Genomic DNA, 17,536 nt, shown 5'->3' with positions numbered 1-17,536 from the left:
TGAACGATTTAATACATTTGTGTGTATCTGAGGAATGTTAAAGTCGTAAATGTGCTTGATTGTATTAAATGCTCACCAATTACTAGCCACGCGCGGTGTCTCACCTATATCCCATTCCTCCGAATAAAATTATTTGCCGATAAAGTATAATCGAATCAGCGCCATCTCGAAGCATATCTCACGATCTGCGTCGTGCGCAACATAATGAGAGCAGATACGCAAATTTATGCAATGTGACGCCGCATCGGCATGAAACCAAAGATTTCATAAAATACCGGACAATCAATAAACATAGCTACGACAATTATACACATTCCTTAAGACAAATCATCTAAGCACGTTGCTTACTTATTACACTTTTCACTTGGTGCCGCACGTTGTTCCAAGTAAAATTATTTTCCAATAACCCCATCGTCTCTACGTTTGTCTTCATCTCATTAAGGTCAACGTCTTTAAATACCTAAAAATGATTCGAAGCGCATCAGATGTTACGTCGGTTGTACTTCTTAAATGTATTGTACAATGCATCTAAATACACGAACATTAAGTAGTCTCTTCTCGGCATCTAAAATTATTAATTTTACGAAGATCGTAAATATTCGTCTTAATTAAACTGAAATTGAGAAATAAACAAAATCAATAAATAATAGAGCAATTGTTACATTATTTATACAAGATTGAATACTAAAAATACACAAAAATAGTTGATAGGTAGATAGTTAATGTGTAGGTAACGTCACTGATTTGGCAACGAAACTGAAATGTAACTTGCATAAATTTATTCAACAGTTACTGCCAAGCGAATGAACTGAGATATTTTTTTACGTTCATCTACTGTATCCTAATATACTACTGAATGATGGATGTTTACGAGACTGCTGCGTGGAATACATAATGGTAAAGTATGATACCGATGCACACGCTAACTACAATGAAAGATGTCTTCTGTCGTGTTGCCTGCTCGAAATATGCTACGTTGAATATATTCTAATGCATGATATTTTTTGCCGAGGTGAAATACAGGGATGCTGTATATAGTCTATTTACAGACAGGCTGAGAGTTTTAACCTCCTTGCAACAGAAAAAATATTAATTATCAATGTAACACAAGAAATGTAACATACATATGTTAATTTCTCACAAAATATTAATAATACTCGTGAGACGACTTGTCAAAGTTCACGCAAGCGTAATCGCTCTTTTCATCACTCGAATACTTCATTCCAGTGCTAGCACTCGTGCAACACGTTTGGTCGTTGGCGAAAACATTAGTCGCATTTATCTTAAGTTCGACGTATCAACTATGGAGTAAGTGGTAAAGTATAAACCTCTAATAACCTGATTGCCTGATAAATTATATGCTACCGACTAAAAAGAGCTATAAAAAGGATAATATACAGAATGAATTAAAAGTTTCCAATAAGAATATAACGAGTAGAACTTGTCATACTCACTTACTATATTCCGATGTACTATTAAATGATGTATTTACGTCACTGTTGCGTCGAATACATTACGGTAAAATAAGATACCGATGTACTCGCCAACTGCAAGTAAAAAACATTATTTTTGTGATGTCCGTTCGACATAGGTAGCATTGAATATATTTCATTATATTATATACTTTTTACCGTTGCAAAACACTGTAAAGATGAGGTAAATAATCCACCCACATGCAACCCGAAAGTTTTGTTACCTCTTTGTATCAGAAACAATATTAGTTTCTGCACATGTAAGGGCGCTGCATACCACATCACTCTGTATCTACAACATAATGACTAAAATATAAATTCGAGAAAAGTAAGAAGAGATAAAACAATGATGTTCACATATGTGCGCGCTTTGGAAATAATATTAAGCTTTACTTTCATTAGTTTTATTATTGGTCTACAAAAAGGTCACATAAGAAGTACACGATTGTAATCAATATTGTAAAAATAATGTATTTCTTACGCAGTTAAATATACTTGATCATTGTGATCTGTAATTTCCTGTCCGATTTCGTTGGAGAAAAACATATATATAAGAAAGAGAATTACATATATGAAACGAAATAAAAGTTCCTCTTTATTGCCTCCGGATGATGCAAGCTGAACGACCTAAGAGCAAATAATGTCAAGCTCATAAATATCAGTAGTTATGAGTGATATTACTTGTATAAACTACCAATCTAATCTAATAATATCAAAATTTTTTTCACTCTCAATTGTTTTTACACGCACAATACAATTTAAAAACTTTAATTTATAATAGTTATGTTTCTCTATTTTTGTTATCAGTAAGTTCGTATATTGAGATATTAACTCCCCTCATTCATAGACACGTTTAAAGTCCGGAAAAACTCACTCGAAAAAGATTAAGACTCAAGCTAACGACGCCTAACGCAATGAGAAGAAAGAAAGTCCTCTCAAAACTGGATATTAGAAAACTGGAGTATCTTTAAGAATATAAGAGAATGTTATCAGATTTATTTTAGATAAGTGTTATCAAATAAATACCGACTTCATAGCTTTACGATGAATGTCTACCGCATAGATCATCCTCTTAAAAATCACATTCTGGTCTTTTAGATTAACATTTTCTCGCTTATTGTTTGTAATTGCTCGTTCTATGCGATAACTGTAAATAATTTTCTCGCTATAATTATATAACTTTCTTTTTATTTATTCAACGTGCGAAAATACACTAATAAAAATCATGACTTCACTATATATTGCTATTGGCTTCATCACCTGGCGATACTAAACATTCCACAGGCATGTTTAAGAAACACCAGAAGTAGCGTTCCCGTTGCTACCATTGCAAACATTCCTATGCAAATTGCTATGTTCGTATGCAATATAATTAAGTAAGAATACTTTTCTTGATCAACAAAGTACTCGGTCACGATGAACATTTTGCGACGGAACAAAGATTCGTTCAGGAACAAAAAAATGCCAAGAACGCGTGGCCAAATTGGTTGGACAATAATAACGATTTGAGGAAACACGACTACCACTAAGGACATTTAAAAAAATGTAATTATATAAATAAGTGTTTTTTAATAATCAATAATAAAGAATTATTGTAAAACGAAATTTACTCAAAATATAACTTCTCCATTATGTTTGTAATCTGACAGAAAACTAATTATCGAAATATTTCAATTTTTGTTATTTTTAATAATAACTTAAATATCATACGTAATCGTTAAAATACATTTACACCCGTAACTCCTTATTAAGATATTAATTAGATATTTTTTAATATAACTTCAAAGTTTGCACACATAGGTGCAAGATAGTGAAATGGTTACCCGACTTTTTATAGCGATTATAATACATTATATATAGTAATATATCAGTAAGTATGCGTTATCTTACGTGTAAGAATAATAGTAATTTGTCTCCCTCGATAACCATATCTTTTTATAATTGCAATTTCATTCTCGTCCTTCAACTCACTACAAATTTCCTGTAGTTTTTTCAGTAAACAAGTTACCTGTTATAGTAATTAACATTTTGATAATAAATAATATTGTGACGTTACTTATTAAAGATTTCTAAAAAATGTTTAGGTAGAAAAATTCACGAGTAAATAACACTTAGTTAAATATGCCACAAAAAATTTCAACTTACAGTTCGCATATTAATCCAGACCGAAAGAAAATTAACCAATAAAACACAGCATACTAATGTGCTGCAGAAAACATTTATGAGAAGATCGGAAGTGCATTCTGCAGTTAGAAGGACTGTAGTCTACAGGCAATACATTTTTTTTAATAACGATATTAAAAACTATTTCTTTATTTAACTACCAAATTGCACATTTAAAATAATCTATTGCCCTCATATCTAAGATAAAATAACATAATTAACTTTATATAAAAAAAGTTATAAATCTTATGTTGAGTAAAAATTACATTATGAGCTATATTAAAAAATTAATTCTGAACGTTAATAATACATGACGTTTAATCGATAAGTCCAACTGGTGTTTATGTCACTTTTCAAAAACTGCTGATGCATCTTACTATATATATGTTCAATGTTAAATAGTATAGTGCAGTTACATGCAACAATCATATTATAGTTTACATATTTTTGAAATCAAAGTAGACATTTACTACAGAACTGTAGACAACTGTGCGGCCATTTCTATTACACAATACATGTGCAGTTACAGTATAGACATACCTGAAATATTATAAAACTCATCAGTATAGCAAAAAATATGACAGTCTGGAGTCGGACAAGTGTTGATCGCTGATAGGGCCATAAGCCAAGTACTAGCAGAAGAGTTCGATTAATAGAAAAATGTTCAGTTTCAACAGAGATCATTTCGCTACGAGTGTCGAGACGCGTTTTACTGCAGGAAGTCAACGAAATTTTTGCAAGATCCTCTTATTTCAACCGTTTAAACTATTATTCTATAATTCTCTTCCGTTCAATATGAATTCGAGTGCAAATTATATAATGAAAAGTAACCGTAGGCTTACGATGCGTAATATCTCTATGAGATCGAGACACATGCACTTTCGTGACTTTGAAGGGGAGAAGGCCGGCTATCGATCTGACACCGAGAGAAATTCAACATATGTATATGTTTATTTCCCATAGAATAACACTCACGAAACGACTTGGTCATCTAAATGTCCACGCAAGCGCACTTGCATTCCAGTCGCGCACATGGTTCATTCTAAAGCCAGCAACCACGAGGCACACATGGTTATGGGGAGACACATCAGCCGATCCGTCGCAATATAGCAAGATATCATCCAGGGAATTATAGACGGTAAAATATTGATCTAATAATTTAAATGTTTTTACAAAGCTTTCTTCGGAGAAATTCACTAACTTAATTGCACGCATACATTAATGAACACCAAATATCATCCAACGCGTACCTACTGTACTCTCAAATATTACTGAATGTTGGAAGTTTGTGTCACTTCTGCGTAAAATACATAACGATAAAATAAGATACTGATATACTTGCAAACTATAATATAAGTAAGTTTTCTTTTTTTCGTGACAACATGTAATTTTAGTATTACAGCAATTTTAAACGAAACATTTTTTACAATCACATTATTTTATTTTTACTACTGTGTGCATTTAAATATCATGAAATATTTTACCACTCGTGTTCGAAGATGTATTTAATTAACAGTGCGGAAAAACGCACTCGAAAGAGATTAAGACTTAAACAAAGCACATCAAATAAGATTAATAAGAAGAACAATCATTTGAGAGTAGAAACTAAAAATTTAGTGAGAGTACTTCACAGAACAAGAAAATATTATAGAACTAACAATTTTATTGAAAAAGTTAGGAATATATTCAGCAATCATTAATGGTGTCATCTGCAAGCAATAAATTTATTGAAAAGATAGCACGCTCGAAACCGTGTTAATCAACTATAATGAATTCTGCTGTGTGGCTTACTCGGAATATCTTACGTTGAATATATTCTAAAACATGATGTATTTTTACTGAGGGAAACCATGAACAATCCATCCATAGCCAGAATGGTAATTTTAATCTCTTTGCAACAGAAACAATATCAGTTATTAATGTAAAATGGAAAGAAATTCAATATATATTAATTTCTCACGAAATAACTCATAAGACAACTAGCCGGCCGAAATTTACGCAAGCGTAGTCGCAAGCGTAGTCGCTCTTTCCACAATTCAAGTGCTTCATTCCAGTATAAATACTCGTGAGGTACGTTTGATCGTTGAGAAGAACATCAGTCGCATTTGTCTCAAGCTCGACATGTTAACTGTGGAATTAGCGCCGGTAAAGTGTAAACTTCTAATAACTTGTGAATTTTTTTACTGCTATTAGTGCTAATATATTTCACGTACTTACCGAATTATACTAATATGTATGATGCTCGAGTCTATACCATTTAATAGTTAAACTATTCTAAAAAGTGTTCAATTTTGCAGTTAGTAGCGTAACTAAATTTCATGTATTTCAAGAGAATATTTAACACCGACAAATTGTGTGTGTCCAGCTCTCCTTTGAATACGGCGGCACCTGAACGATTTAATATATTTGTCTGTATCTGAGGAATGTCAAAGTCGTAAATGTGCTTGATTGTATTAAATGCTCACCAATTACTAGCCTCACACGGTGTATCACCTATATCCCACTCCTCCGAATAAAATTACTTTCCGACAAAATATAATTGAATCAGTGCCATCTCCAGACACGTTTTGAATGCTTCAAATAATTTAAATCATGATACACCTATGTTTCTTACATGTATTGAACAACCGAGTTTTAAATACATACATACATATATATGCATATAACAAAAAATATATACTGCATTTAAGTAAATGTTATTATTTGTTACAAGTATTTCGTCAGTTTATATATCCGCAAATCTAACATAAATTCATCATAAGTATCAAACTTATTCAAAATACATTCTGAATTTTAGCACGTTTTACATTTCAATTAAGAATATTAAATGATATGTATTAAATTAGACAAAAATTCTGTTTGCATATTCCATGAAGTCGAACCAACTTGTTTTTCTACAAAGTTTCACAATATTCTTTTAAAAAGAATAAATTTTTCTTTTGAACAAAACACAATACATGATTTTACACAATAACATGATTTTTTGAAATTTGTAATGCACATTTTTCCAAACTATTATCAAAAAAATTGTTTTTCTTTGTTGAAGATAATCATTACTTAAAAGAAGAAATATAAACTGAGTTATTATTCTCGTTAGCAATAAAATGATGTTTTTCTCTTTATAATAACAAGTAATTTTATTTTGACACCTAGACGTTGTAAGTGTCGCATAACAATTGCGGATGCAATATGGATTTTTATAAAATGAGTTCAAATTGTCTGGAATCTTTCAAAAGAAAAAAAAGCTATAGAAAAAATATTACATAGAATTAATTAAAAGTTTACAGTAAGAATATAACGGGCAGAAGTTATCACGCTTACCTACATTTCGATATACTATTAAATGGCGGATACATTCACGTCACTGTTGCGTAGAATATATTATGGTAAAATAAGATACTGATGCACTTATCAACTGTAAATAAAAAACCTCATTTTTCGTGTTATCCGTCCGACAAAAGTCGCATTGAATATATCTGATTGAATTATATATTTTTTACCGTTGCAAAACACTCTAAGGATGCAACAAATAATCCACCCACATTCAATCCGAAAGTTTTGTTACCTCTTTGTATCAGAAATAATATTAATTTCTGCACATGTAAGGGCATTATATACCATATAACTTTGTATCTACGACATAATGGATAAAATATAAATTCGAAAAAAACAAAAAGACAGAACAATGTTCCCATATATACGCGCTTTGGAAATTACATTAAACTTTAGTTTTGGTAAATTCACTGTTGGCCTGTAAGAAGGCCACTAGCACATTGTCATGAATAATACGAAAACAATATATATCTTACGCTGTAAAATATACTTGATCATTGTGATCTGTAATTTCCTGTCCGATTGCGTTGGCAAAGAACATGTATGAAAGAATAAGAATTATGTATACAAAACGTAAGAAAAGTTCTAATTTATCACCTCCGGTTGATGCAAGCTGAACAATCTAAGACCAAATGTCAACCTCATAAAGATGAATAGTTATTAATGATATTATTTGTGTAAACCACAATTAATATATAACTTAATAATATCAAGATTTTTTTTACACTGAAATGTTTTTACACACAAAGTATAATTATATTTTATTATAATTATATTATTATTATACTATAAATTATACTATTATTATACTATAAATTATATTATTATTATACTATAATTTATATTAATTGTTTCTTTGCATATGATTATGTTTCTTTATGTATGTAAGTAAATTTGTATATTCAGATTTGTGTATAAACTCCTCTCGTCTATAGATGTATTTAAAGTCCTGAAAAACTCACTCGAAAAAGATTAAGACTCAAACAAACCACGCCCAACGCAATAAAAAGAAAGAAAGTTCCCTCAAAGCTGGATATTAGAAAATTGGAGTATCTTTAAGAATATAAGAGAATGTTATTACACTTATTTTAAGTAAGTGTTATCAAATAAATACCGACTGCATAGCTTTACGATGAATGTCTATCGCATAGACCATCCTCTTAAAAATCACATTCTGGTCCTTTAAATTAACATTTTCTCGCTTATTGTTTGTAATTGCTCGTTCTATGCGATAACTGTAAATAATTTTCTCGCTATAATTATATAATTTTCTGTTTATTTATTCAACGTGCGAAAATACACTAATAAAAATCATAATTTTTCTATATATTACTATTGGCTTCATCACCTGGCGATACTAAACATTCCACAGGCATGTTTAAGAGACACCAGAAGCAGCATTCCTGTTGCTATCATTGCAAATGTTCCTATGAAAACTGCTATGTTCGTATGCAACATGATTAAGTAAGAATATTTTTCTTGATCGACAAAGTACTCAGTCAAGATTAACGTTTTGCGATGGAACAAAGATTCGTTCAGGAACAAAAAAATGCCAAGAACGCGTGGCCAAATTGGCTGAGCAATAATTACGATTTCAGGGAACGCGTATAACACTATGGACATTAAAAAAAATGTAATTATATAAATTAGTATTTTTTAATAATCAATAGTAAAGAATTATTGTAAAATAAAATTTACTCGAAATTTACTCAAAATATAACTTCTCTATTATGTTTGTAGTCTGACAGAAAACTGATTATCGAAATATTTCAATTTCTGTTATTTTTTATCATAACTTAAATATCATACGTAATCGTTAAAATACATTTACACCCGTAACTCCTTATTAAGATATTAATTAGATACTTTTTAATATAACTTCAAAGTTTGCACACATACGTGCAAGATAGTGAAATGGTTACCCGACTTTTTATAGCGATTATAATCCATTATATACAGTAATATATCAGTAAGTATGCGTTATCTTACGTATAAGAATAATAGTAATTTGTCTCCCTCGATAACCATATCTTTTTATAATTGCAATTTCATTCTCGTCCTTCAACTCACTACAAATTTCCTGTAGTTTTTTCAGTAAACAAGTTACCTGTTATAGTAATTAACATTTTGATAATAAATAATATTGTATGACGTTACTTATTAAAGATTTCTAAAAAATGTTTACGTAGAAAAATTCACGAGTAGATAACACTTAGTTAAACATGCTACAAAAAATTTCAACTTACAGTTCGCATATTAATCCAGAACGAAAGAAAATTAACCAATAAAAGACAGCATAATAATGCGGTGGTCAAAACATTGATGAGAAGATCTATAGTGTATTCTGCAGTTAGAAGTACTGTAATCTGTAGGCAACACATTTTTTTAAACAACAACATTAAAAACTGTTTCTTTGTTTAACTACCAAAGTGCAAATTTAAAATAGTTTGTTGCCTCCATATCTATGATAAAATAATATAATTAAATTTATAAAAAGAAAGTTACAAATTTTATGTTGAAGAAAAATTAAATTGTGTTATAATAAAAAAATTTTTCTAATCGTTGATAACACATAACATTTAATTAATAAATCCGACTAATTTTCATTGATTAAAAAGTACTAATATGTCGTACTATATGAATGTTCAATAGTATGAAACAATCATATAATAGTTCGAGTGTTTTTTAAGTCAAAATACACATTTACTACAGGTGACAGTGCAGCCATTTTTATTACACAATAACATGTGCAATTACAATATAAACATACCTGAAATATTACAAAACTCATCAATATGGCAAAAAATATGATAGTCTGGAGTAGGACAAGTTTTGATCGTTGACAGGGCCATAAGCCAAGTACTAGCAGAAGAATTCGATTAATAAAAAAATGTTCAGTTACAATACAGATCATTTCGCTAGAAGCGACGCGACGCGTTTGAATGTGGAAGTTTACAAAGTTTTTGCAAGATACTCTTATTTCAACCGTTCAAACCATTATTCTATAATAGCCTTCCATTTAACATGAATTTTAATGTAAATTATATAATGAAAAATAACGATAGGGCGATGCGTAATATTTCCGTAAAATCGACACGCGTGCATTCTCATGACTTTGAAGGGGAAAAGCCGGCTATCGATCTGACACCGAGAGAAATTCAACGTACGCGTACGTTTATTTCCCATAGAATAACACTCACGAAACGACTGGGTCATCTAAATGTCCACGCAAGCGCACTTGCATGCCAGTCGCGCACACGGTTCATTCTAAAGCCAGCAACCACGAGACACACATGGTTATAAAAAAACATATCAGCCGATCCGCCCCAATATCGCAAGATATCATCCACGGAATTACAGACGGTAAAATATTGATCTAATAATTTAAATGTTTTCACAGAGCTTTTTTCGGAGAAATTCACTAACTAAATTGCACGCATACATTAATAAACACCAAATATCATCCAACGCGTACCTACTATACCCCCAAATATTATTAAACGTTGGAAATTAGTGTCACTTATGCGTAAAATACGTAACGATAAAGTAAGATACCGAACTATAATATAAATAAGTTTTCATTTTTTCGTGACAACATGTAATTTTGATATTATAGCTATTTGAAACTAAACATCTTTTACATTCTTACAATCACATTATTTTATTTTTACTACTGCGCGTATTTAAATATCATGAAATATTTTACCACTCGGGTTCGAAGATGTATTTAATTAATAGTGACGAAAAACTCACTCAAAAGAGATTAAGACTTAAACAAAGCACATCAAATAAGATTAATAAGAAGAACAATCTTTCGAGACTAAAAACAAAAAAATTAGTGAGACTACTTTGTAGAATAAGAAAATATTATGGAAGTAACAATTTTAATGAAAAGTTCGATATATATTCAGCAACCATAAATGATGTCATCTGCAAGCAATAAATTTATTGAAAAGATAACACACTCGAAACTGTGTTAACAAACTATAATAAATTCTGTTGTGTTGCCTACTCGGAATATCCTACGGTGAATATATTCCAATCCATGATGTATTTTTTGCTGAGGGAAACCGTGAACAATCCATCTATAGCCAAAATGGTAATTTTGATATCTTTGCAACAGAAACAATAACAATTATTAACATAAAATTCAATATTCAAATTAAAGAAATTCAATATATATTAATTTCTCATGAAATAACTCATAAGACAACTAGCCGGTCGAAGTTTACGCAAACGTAATCACTCTTTCTACTATTCAAGTGCTTCAGTCCAGTGTGAATACTCGTCGAACACGTTTGATCGTTGAGGAAAACGTCAGCCGCATTTGTCTCAAGCTCGACGTGTTAACTGTGGAATTAGCGTCGATAAAGTGTAAACCTCTAATAACTAGTGAATTTTTTACTGTTACTAGTGCTAATATATTTCACGTACTTACCTAATTATATTAATGTGTATGATGCTTAAGTCTATGACATTCAGTAGTGAAACTATTCTAAAAAGTGTTCACTTTTGCAGTTAGTAGCATGACTAAATTTCATGATTTTGCAAGAAAATAAGTAACACCGACGAATAGTGTGTGCCCACCTCTCCTGTGAATACGGTCGCACCTGAACGATTTAATATATATGTCTGTATCTGAGGAATGTTAAAGTCGTAAATGTGCTTGATTGTATTAAATGCTCACCAATTACTAACCTCGCGCGGTATCTCACATATATCCCATTGCTCCAAATAAAATTATTTTCCGATAAAGTATAATCGAATCAGCATCATCTCCAAACACGTTTTAAATGTTTTAAATAATTAGATATAATTAAAACCATGATATACCTATGTTTGTTACATGTATTGCACAACCGAGTCTTAAAAACGTACATATCTCAAAAAATATATACAACATTTAAGTAAATGTTATTATTTGTTACAAGTATTTCGTCAGTTTATATATCCGCAAGTCATAAATTCATCATAAATATTAAACTTATTCAAAATATATTCTGAATTTTATCACGTTTTACATTTCAATCAAGAATATTCAATTATATGTATAAAATTAGACATAAAATTCGTTGGCTTATTCCATAAAGTCGAACCAATTTGCTCTTCGATAAAGTTTCACCATATTTTTTTAAAAAGAATAAATTCTTCTTTTGAATACATAATAACATGATTTTCTGAAATTTGTAATTAACATGTTTTCAAACTATTATCAAGAAAATATTTTTTTGTTGAAAATCATTAAAAGAAAAAATAAACTAAGTTATCGTTTTTGTTTGCAATAAAATTATATTTATCTTTATAATAACAGGTAAATTTAATTTCATACCTAGATGTTGTAAGTGTCGCATAAAAATTGCGGATGTACTATGGATTTGTATAAAATGAGTTCAAATTGTCTGGAATCTTTCAAAAGAAAAAAAAAAGCTATAAAAAAATATTACACAGAATTAATTGAAAGTTTCCAGTAAGAATATAACGGGCAGAAGTTATCAGGCTTACCTACTACATCTCGATATACTATTAAATGAAGGACACTTCCATGTCACTGTTGCGTAGAATATATCACGGTAAAGTAAGACAGTGATGCACTTATCAACTGCAAATGAAAAATCTCATTTTTCGTGTTATCCGTCCGACATAGGTCGCATTGAATATATCGGATTAAATTATATATTTTTACCGTTGCAAAACACTCTAAGGATGCAACAAATAATCCACCCACATTCAATCCGAATGTTTTGTTACCTCTTTGTATCAGAAATAATATTAGTTTCTGCACGTGTAAGGGCGTTGCATACCATTTAACTTTGTATCTACGACATAATGAGTAAAATATAAATTCGAGAAAAGCAAGAAGACAGAAAAATGTTCTCATATATAAGCGCTTCAGAAATTACATTAAACTTTAGTTTTGGTAAATTCACTGTAGGCCTGTAAGAAGGCCAACTAACTAGCACACAATTATCATCAATAATACGAAAACAATGTATATCTTACGCTGTAAAATATACTTGATCATTGTGATCTGTAATTTCCTGTCCGATTGCGTTGGCAATAAACATGTATGAAAGAATACAAATTGTGTATACAAAACATGATAAAAGTTCAAATTTATCACCTCCGGTTGATGTAAGCTGAAAAATCTAAGACCAAATAATGTCAACCTCATAAAATTAAATGGTTATTAATGATATTACTTGTATCAATCACAATTAATATATAACTTAATAATATCAAGATTTTTTTTGACACTGAACTGTTTTTACACACATAGTATAATTATATTATTATTATAATATAATTTTATTATCATTATACTATAAATTATACTATTATATAATATAAATTACATTATTATTATACTATAATTTATATTAATTGTTTCTTTGCATATAATTAAGTTTCTTTATGTATGTAAGTAAATTTGTACATTGAGATTTGTATATACACTCCTCTCGTCTATAGATAAATTTAAAGTCCGGAAAAACTCACTCGAAAAAGATTAAGACTCAAACAAACCACACCGAACGCAATAAGAAGAAAGAAAGTTCCCTCAAAGCTGGATATTAGAAAATTGGAGTATCTTTAAAAATATAAGAGAATGTTATTACACTTATTTTAAGTAAGTGTTATCAAATAAATACTGACTGCATAGCTTTACGATGAATGTCTATCGCATAGACCATCCTCCTAAAAATCACATTCTGGTCCTTTAAATTAACATTTTCTCGCTTATTGTTTGTAATTGCTCGTTCTATGCGATAACTATAAATAATTTTCTTTCCGTAATTATATAATTTTCTGTTTATTTATTCAACGTGCGCAAATACACTAATAAAAATCATGACTTCACTATGTATTGCTATTGGCTTCATCACCTGGCGATACTAAACATTCCACAGGCATGTTTGAGAGACACCAGAAGCAGCATTCCTGTTGCTATCATTGCAAACGTTCCTATGAAAACTGCTATGTTCGTATGCAACATGATTAAGTAAGAATATTTTTCTTGATCGACAAAGTACTCAGTCAAGATTAACGTTTTGCGACGGAACAAAGATTCGTTCAGGTAGAAAAAAATGCCAAGAACGCGTGGCCAAATTGGTTGAGCAATAAGAACGATTGCAGGAAACGCGAATAAAACTAAGAACATTTAAAAAAATGTAATTATATAAATTGGTGTTTTTTAATAATCAATAATAAAGAATTATTGTAAAACTTAATTTACTCAAAATATAACTTCTCTATTATGTGGGTAGTCTGACAGAAAGCTGATCAACGAAATATTTCAATTTCTGTTATTTTTAATACTAACTTAAATATCATACGTCATGGTTAAAATACATTTACACCCGTAACTCCTTATTAAGATATTAATTAGATACTTTTTAATATAACTTCAAAGTTTGCACACATACGTGCAAGATAGTGAAATGGTTACCCGACTTTTTATAGCGATTATAATCCATTATATATCGTAATGTAAGTAAGTAAGTACGAAAAGTGTTATCTTACGTGTAAGAATAATAGTAATTTTTCTCGCTTGATAACTATACGTTTTTATAATTGCAATTTCATTCTCGTCCTTCAACTTATTACAAATGTCCTGTAACCTTTCCAGTAAACACTTTACCTGTTATAATAATTTTTATTATAGTAATAATTATATTGTTGTATAACGTTACTTCTTATAGAATTATAAAAAATGTTTACATAGAAAAATTCACGAATAACATTTAATTAAATATAAGAGAAAATAGAAAATTTCAACTTACAGTTCGGATATTAATCCAGAACGAAAGAAAATTAACCGAAACACCAGAGTATGCTAATGCGGTAGGCAAAACATTGGTAAGAAGATCGGAAGTGTATTCTGCAGTTAGAAATACTGTAGTCTGTAGACAACATATTTTTTTATATAACAACATTAAAAACTGTTTCCTTATTTAACTACGAAAGTGAAAATTTAAAATAGTTTGTTACCTCCATTTCTATTATAAAACAACATAATTAAATTTATAAAAAGAAAGTTACAAATTTTATGTTAAAGAAAAATTAAATTGTGTTAAAATAAAAAAATTTTTCTGAACGTCGATAACACATGACGTTTAATTAATAAATCCGACTAATTTTTATTGATTAAAAAGAGCTAACACGTCTTACTATATGAATGTTCAATAGAATAAAACAATCATATTATAGTTCGCGTGTTTTTGCAGTCAAAGTAGACATTTACTACAGATGACTGTGCAGCCATTTCTATTACACAATAATATGTGCAATTAGAATATAGACATACCTGAAATATTACAAAACTCAGCAGTATGACGAAAGTTATGATAGTCTGGAGTAGGACAAGTTTTGATCGCTGATAGGGCCATAAGCCAACTATTAACAGAAGAATTCGATGAACAGAAAAATGTTCAGCTTCAATACAGATCATTTCGCTACGAGTGTCGAGACGCGTTTGACTGTGGGAAATCCACGAAGTTTTTGCAAGATACCCTTATTTCAACCGTTCAAACCATTACTCTATAACCGCCTTCCACTTAACATGAATTTTAATGTAAATTATATAATGAAAAATAACCGTAGCGCGATGCGTAATATTTTCGTAAGTTCGACAAGTGCATTTTCGTGACATTGAAGGGGAAAAGGCCGGCAATCGAATTGACACGAAGAAAAATTCAACGTATGCGTATGTTTATTTCCCATAGAGTAACACTCACTAAACGACTTGGTCATCTATATGTCCACGCAAGCGCACTTGCATTCCAGTCGCGCACACGGTTCATTCTAAAGCCAGCAACCACGAGACACACATAGTTATAGCAAAGAAAAATATCAGCCAATCCGTCGCAATATAGCAAGATACCATCCACGGAATTACAGACGGTAAAATATTGATCTAATAATTTAAATGTTTTCACAGAACTTTCTTCGGAGAAATTCACTAACTAAATTACACGCATACATTAATAAACACCAAATATCATCCAAGGCGTACCTACTATATCCCCAAATATTATTAAACGTTGGAAATTAGTGTCACCTTTGCGTAAAATACGTAACGATAAAGTAAGATACCGATGTACTTGCAAATTATAATATAAATAAGTTTTCATTTTTTCGTGACAACATGTAATTTTGGTATTATAGCTATTTGAAACTAAACATTTTTTACATTCTTACAATCACATTATTTTATTTTTACTACTGCGCGTATTTAAATATCATGAAATATTTTACCACTCGGGTTCGAAGATGTATTTAATTAATAGTAACGAAAAACTCACTCAAAAGAGATTAAAACTTAAACAAAGCACATCAAATAAGATTAATAAGAAGAACAATCTTTCGAGACTAAAAACTAAAAAATTAGTGAGACTACTTTGCAGAACAAGAAAATATTATGGAAGTAACAATTTTAATGCAAAGTTCGATATATATTCAGCAACCATAAATGATGTCATCTGCAAGCAATAAATTTATTGAAAAGATAATATACCCGAAACTATGTTAACCCACTATAATGAATTCTGTTGCCTACTCGGAATATCCTACGGTGAATATATTCCAATCCACGATGTATTTTTTGCTAAGGGAAACCGTGAACAATCCATCTATAGCCAAAATGGTAATTTTAATATCTTTGCAACAGAAACAATTACAATTATTAACATAAAATTCAATATTCAAATTAAACAAATTCAAATTAAAGAAATTCAATATATATTAATTTCTCATGAAATAATTCATAAGACAACTAGCCGGTCGAAGTTTACGCAAGCGTAGTCACTCTTTCTACCATTCAAGTGCTTCAGTCCAGTGTGAATACTCGTCGGGCAGGTTTGATCGTTGAGGAGAACGTCAGTCGCATTTGTCTCAAGCTCGACGTGTTAACTGTGGGATTAGCGTCGATAAAGTGTAAACCTCTAATAACTAGTGAATTTTTTACTGTTACTAGTGCTAATATATTTCACGTACTTACCTAATTATACTAATGTGTATGATGCTTAAGTCTATGACATTCAGTAGTGAAACTAGTCTAAAAAGTGTTCACTTTTACAGTTAGTATCATGACTAAATTTCATGATTTTGCAAGAAAATAAGTAACACCGACGAATTGTATGTGCCCAGCTCTCCTTTGAATACGGTTGCACCTGAACGATTTAATATATTTGCCTGTATCTGAGGAATGTTAAAGTCGTAAATGTGCTTGATTGTATTAAATGCTCACCAATCACTAACCTCGCGCGGTATCTCATATATATCCCATTGCTCCAAATAAAATTATTTTCCGACAAAATATAATCGAATCAGCATCATCTCCAAACACGTTTTAAATTCTTTAAATAATTAGATATAATTAAAACCATGATATACTTATGTTTCTTACATGTATTGCACAACCGAGTCTTAAAAACGTACATATCTCAAAAAATATATACAGCATTTAAGTAAATGTTATTATTTGTTACAAGTATTTCGTCAGTTTATATATCCGCAAGTCATAAATTCATCATAAATATTAAACTTATTCAAAATATATTCTGAATTTTATC

The 17,536-nt window shown here is 30.3% G+C and overlaps 3 protein-coding genes and 1 long non-coding RNA gene across 4 annotated transcripts in view; all 4 read right to left on the bottom strand.

The window, feature by feature from the left end:
* Nucleotides 1–57: 57 nt before the first annotated feature.
* On the bottom strand, nt 58–2,907 carry LOC116848533. The gene is made up of 6 exons (XM_032824721.1): nt 2,733–2,907; nt 2,503–2,619; nt 2,347–2,437; nt 1,954–2,099; nt 1,632–1,764; nt 58–1,547 (listed from the first exon to the last, which is right to left on the bottom strand). Exons 1-6 carry the CDS (start codon nt 2,894–2,896, stop codon nt 1,494–1,496), a joined length of 705 nt encoding a protein of 234 aa, XP_032680612.1. The 5' UTR covers nt 2,897–2,907; the 3' UTR covers nt 58–1,493.
* Nucleotides 2,908–5,621: 2,714 nt separating this feature from the next.
* Nucleotides 5,622–9,981, bottom strand: LOC116848534. The gene is made up of 12 exons (XM_032824723.1): nt 9,739–9,981; nt 9,215–9,334; nt 8,958–9,075; nt 8,317–8,581; nt 8,087–8,203; nt 7,931–8,021; nt 7,445–7,590; nt 7,136–7,268; nt 6,957–7,050; nt 6,101–6,209; nt 5,853–6,023; nt 5,622–5,763 (listed from the first exon to the last, which is right to left on the bottom strand). The coding sequence occupies exons 1-9, from the start codon at nt 9,880–9,882 to the stop codon at nt 6,997–6,999; spliced, it is 1,188 nt and encodes a 395-aa protein (XP_032680614.1). The 5' UTR covers nt 9,883–9,981; the 3' UTR covers nt 5,622–5,763; nt 5,853–6,023; nt 6,101–6,209; nt 6,957–6,996.
* A 2,342-nt stretch (nt 9,982–12,323) lies between these two features.
* On the bottom strand, nt 12,324–15,587 carry LOC116848466. The gene is made up of 10 exons (XM_032824581.1): nt 15,179–15,587; nt 14,955–14,962; nt 14,747–14,859; nt 14,451–14,604; nt 13,850–14,114; nt 13,620–13,736; nt 13,464–13,554; nt 12,969–13,114; nt 12,652–12,784; nt 12,324–12,567 (listed from the first exon to the last, which is right to left on the bottom strand). Exons 1-10 carry the CDS (start codon nt 15,412–15,414, stop codon nt 12,514–12,516), a joined length of 1,317 nt encoding a protein of 438 aa, XP_032680472.1. The 5' UTR covers nt 15,415–15,587; the 3' UTR covers nt 12,324–12,513.
* Nucleotides 15,588–16,485: 898 nt separating this feature from the next.
* The window catches only part of LOC116848535, a 2,150-nt gene continuing 1,099 nt past the window's right edge, over nt 16,486–17,536 (bottom strand). Inside the window, exons 2-3 of the long non-coding RNA XR_004378977.1 lie at nt 16,963–17,320; nt 16,486–16,874 (exon numbers count right to left, since the gene is read on the bottom strand). This is a non-coding gene — a long non-coding RNA (uncharacterized LOC116848535). The remainder of the gene's footprint in view (nt 16,875–16,962; nt 17,321–17,536) is intronic.

This window comes from Odontomachus brunneus, unplaced genomic scaffold (genome assembly GCF_010583005.1).
Source record: "Odontomachus brunneus isolate Ranch 3 - 2012 unplaced genomic scaffold, Obru_v1 Obru_scaffold_096, whole genome shotgun sequence".
NCBI classification, from domain to species: domain Eukaryota; kingdom Metazoa; phylum Arthropoda; class Insecta; order Hymenoptera; family Formicidae; genus Odontomachus; species Odontomachus brunneus.
The sequence above is the reverse complement of the archived record's forward strand: the minus strand, read 5'-3'. Positions and strand labels throughout refer to the sequence as shown.

Bases quoted from the DNA above. Each gene is read 5' to 3' on its own strand.
- LOC116848533 (XM_032824721.1), bottom strand. From the start codon at position 2,896: ATGTTCATCGTGACCGAGTACTTTGTTGATCAAGAAAAGTATTCTTAC. The intron at 2,438-2,502 runs GTCGGTATTTAT...ATATTCTTAAAG, and splicing joins ATTCATCGTAAAGCTATGAA to ATACTCCAGTTTTCTAATAT. The intron at 2,100-2,346 runs GTGAGTTTTTCC...ATTTGCTCTTAG, and splicing joins TGAGTCTTAATCTTTTTCGA to GTCGTTCAGCTTGCATCATC.
- LOC116848534 (XM_032824723.1), bottom strand. From the start codon at position 9,882: ATGATCTGTATTGTAACTGAACATTTTTTTATTAATCGAATTCTTCTG. The intron at 9,076-9,214 runs GTAAGTTGAAAT...TTACTATAACAG, and splicing joins TCTGGATTAATATGCGAACT to GTAACTTGTTTACTGAAAAA. The intron at 8,204-8,316 runs GTGATGAAGCCA...AATTATTTACAG, and splicing joins GGAATGTTTAGTATCGCCAG to TTATCGCATAGAACGAGCAA.
- LOC116848466 (XM_032824581.1), bottom strand. From the start codon at position 15,414: ATGATCTGTATTGAAGCTGAACATTTTTCTGTTCATCGAATTCTTCTG. The intron at 13,555-13,619 runs GTCAGTATTTAT...ATATTTTTAAAG, and splicing joins ATTCATCGTAAAGCTATGCA to ATACTCCAATTTTCTAATAT. The intron at 13,115-13,463 runs GTGAGTTTTTCC...ATTTGGTCTTAG, and splicing joins TGAGTCTTAATCTTTTTCGA to ATTTTTCAGCTTACATCAAC.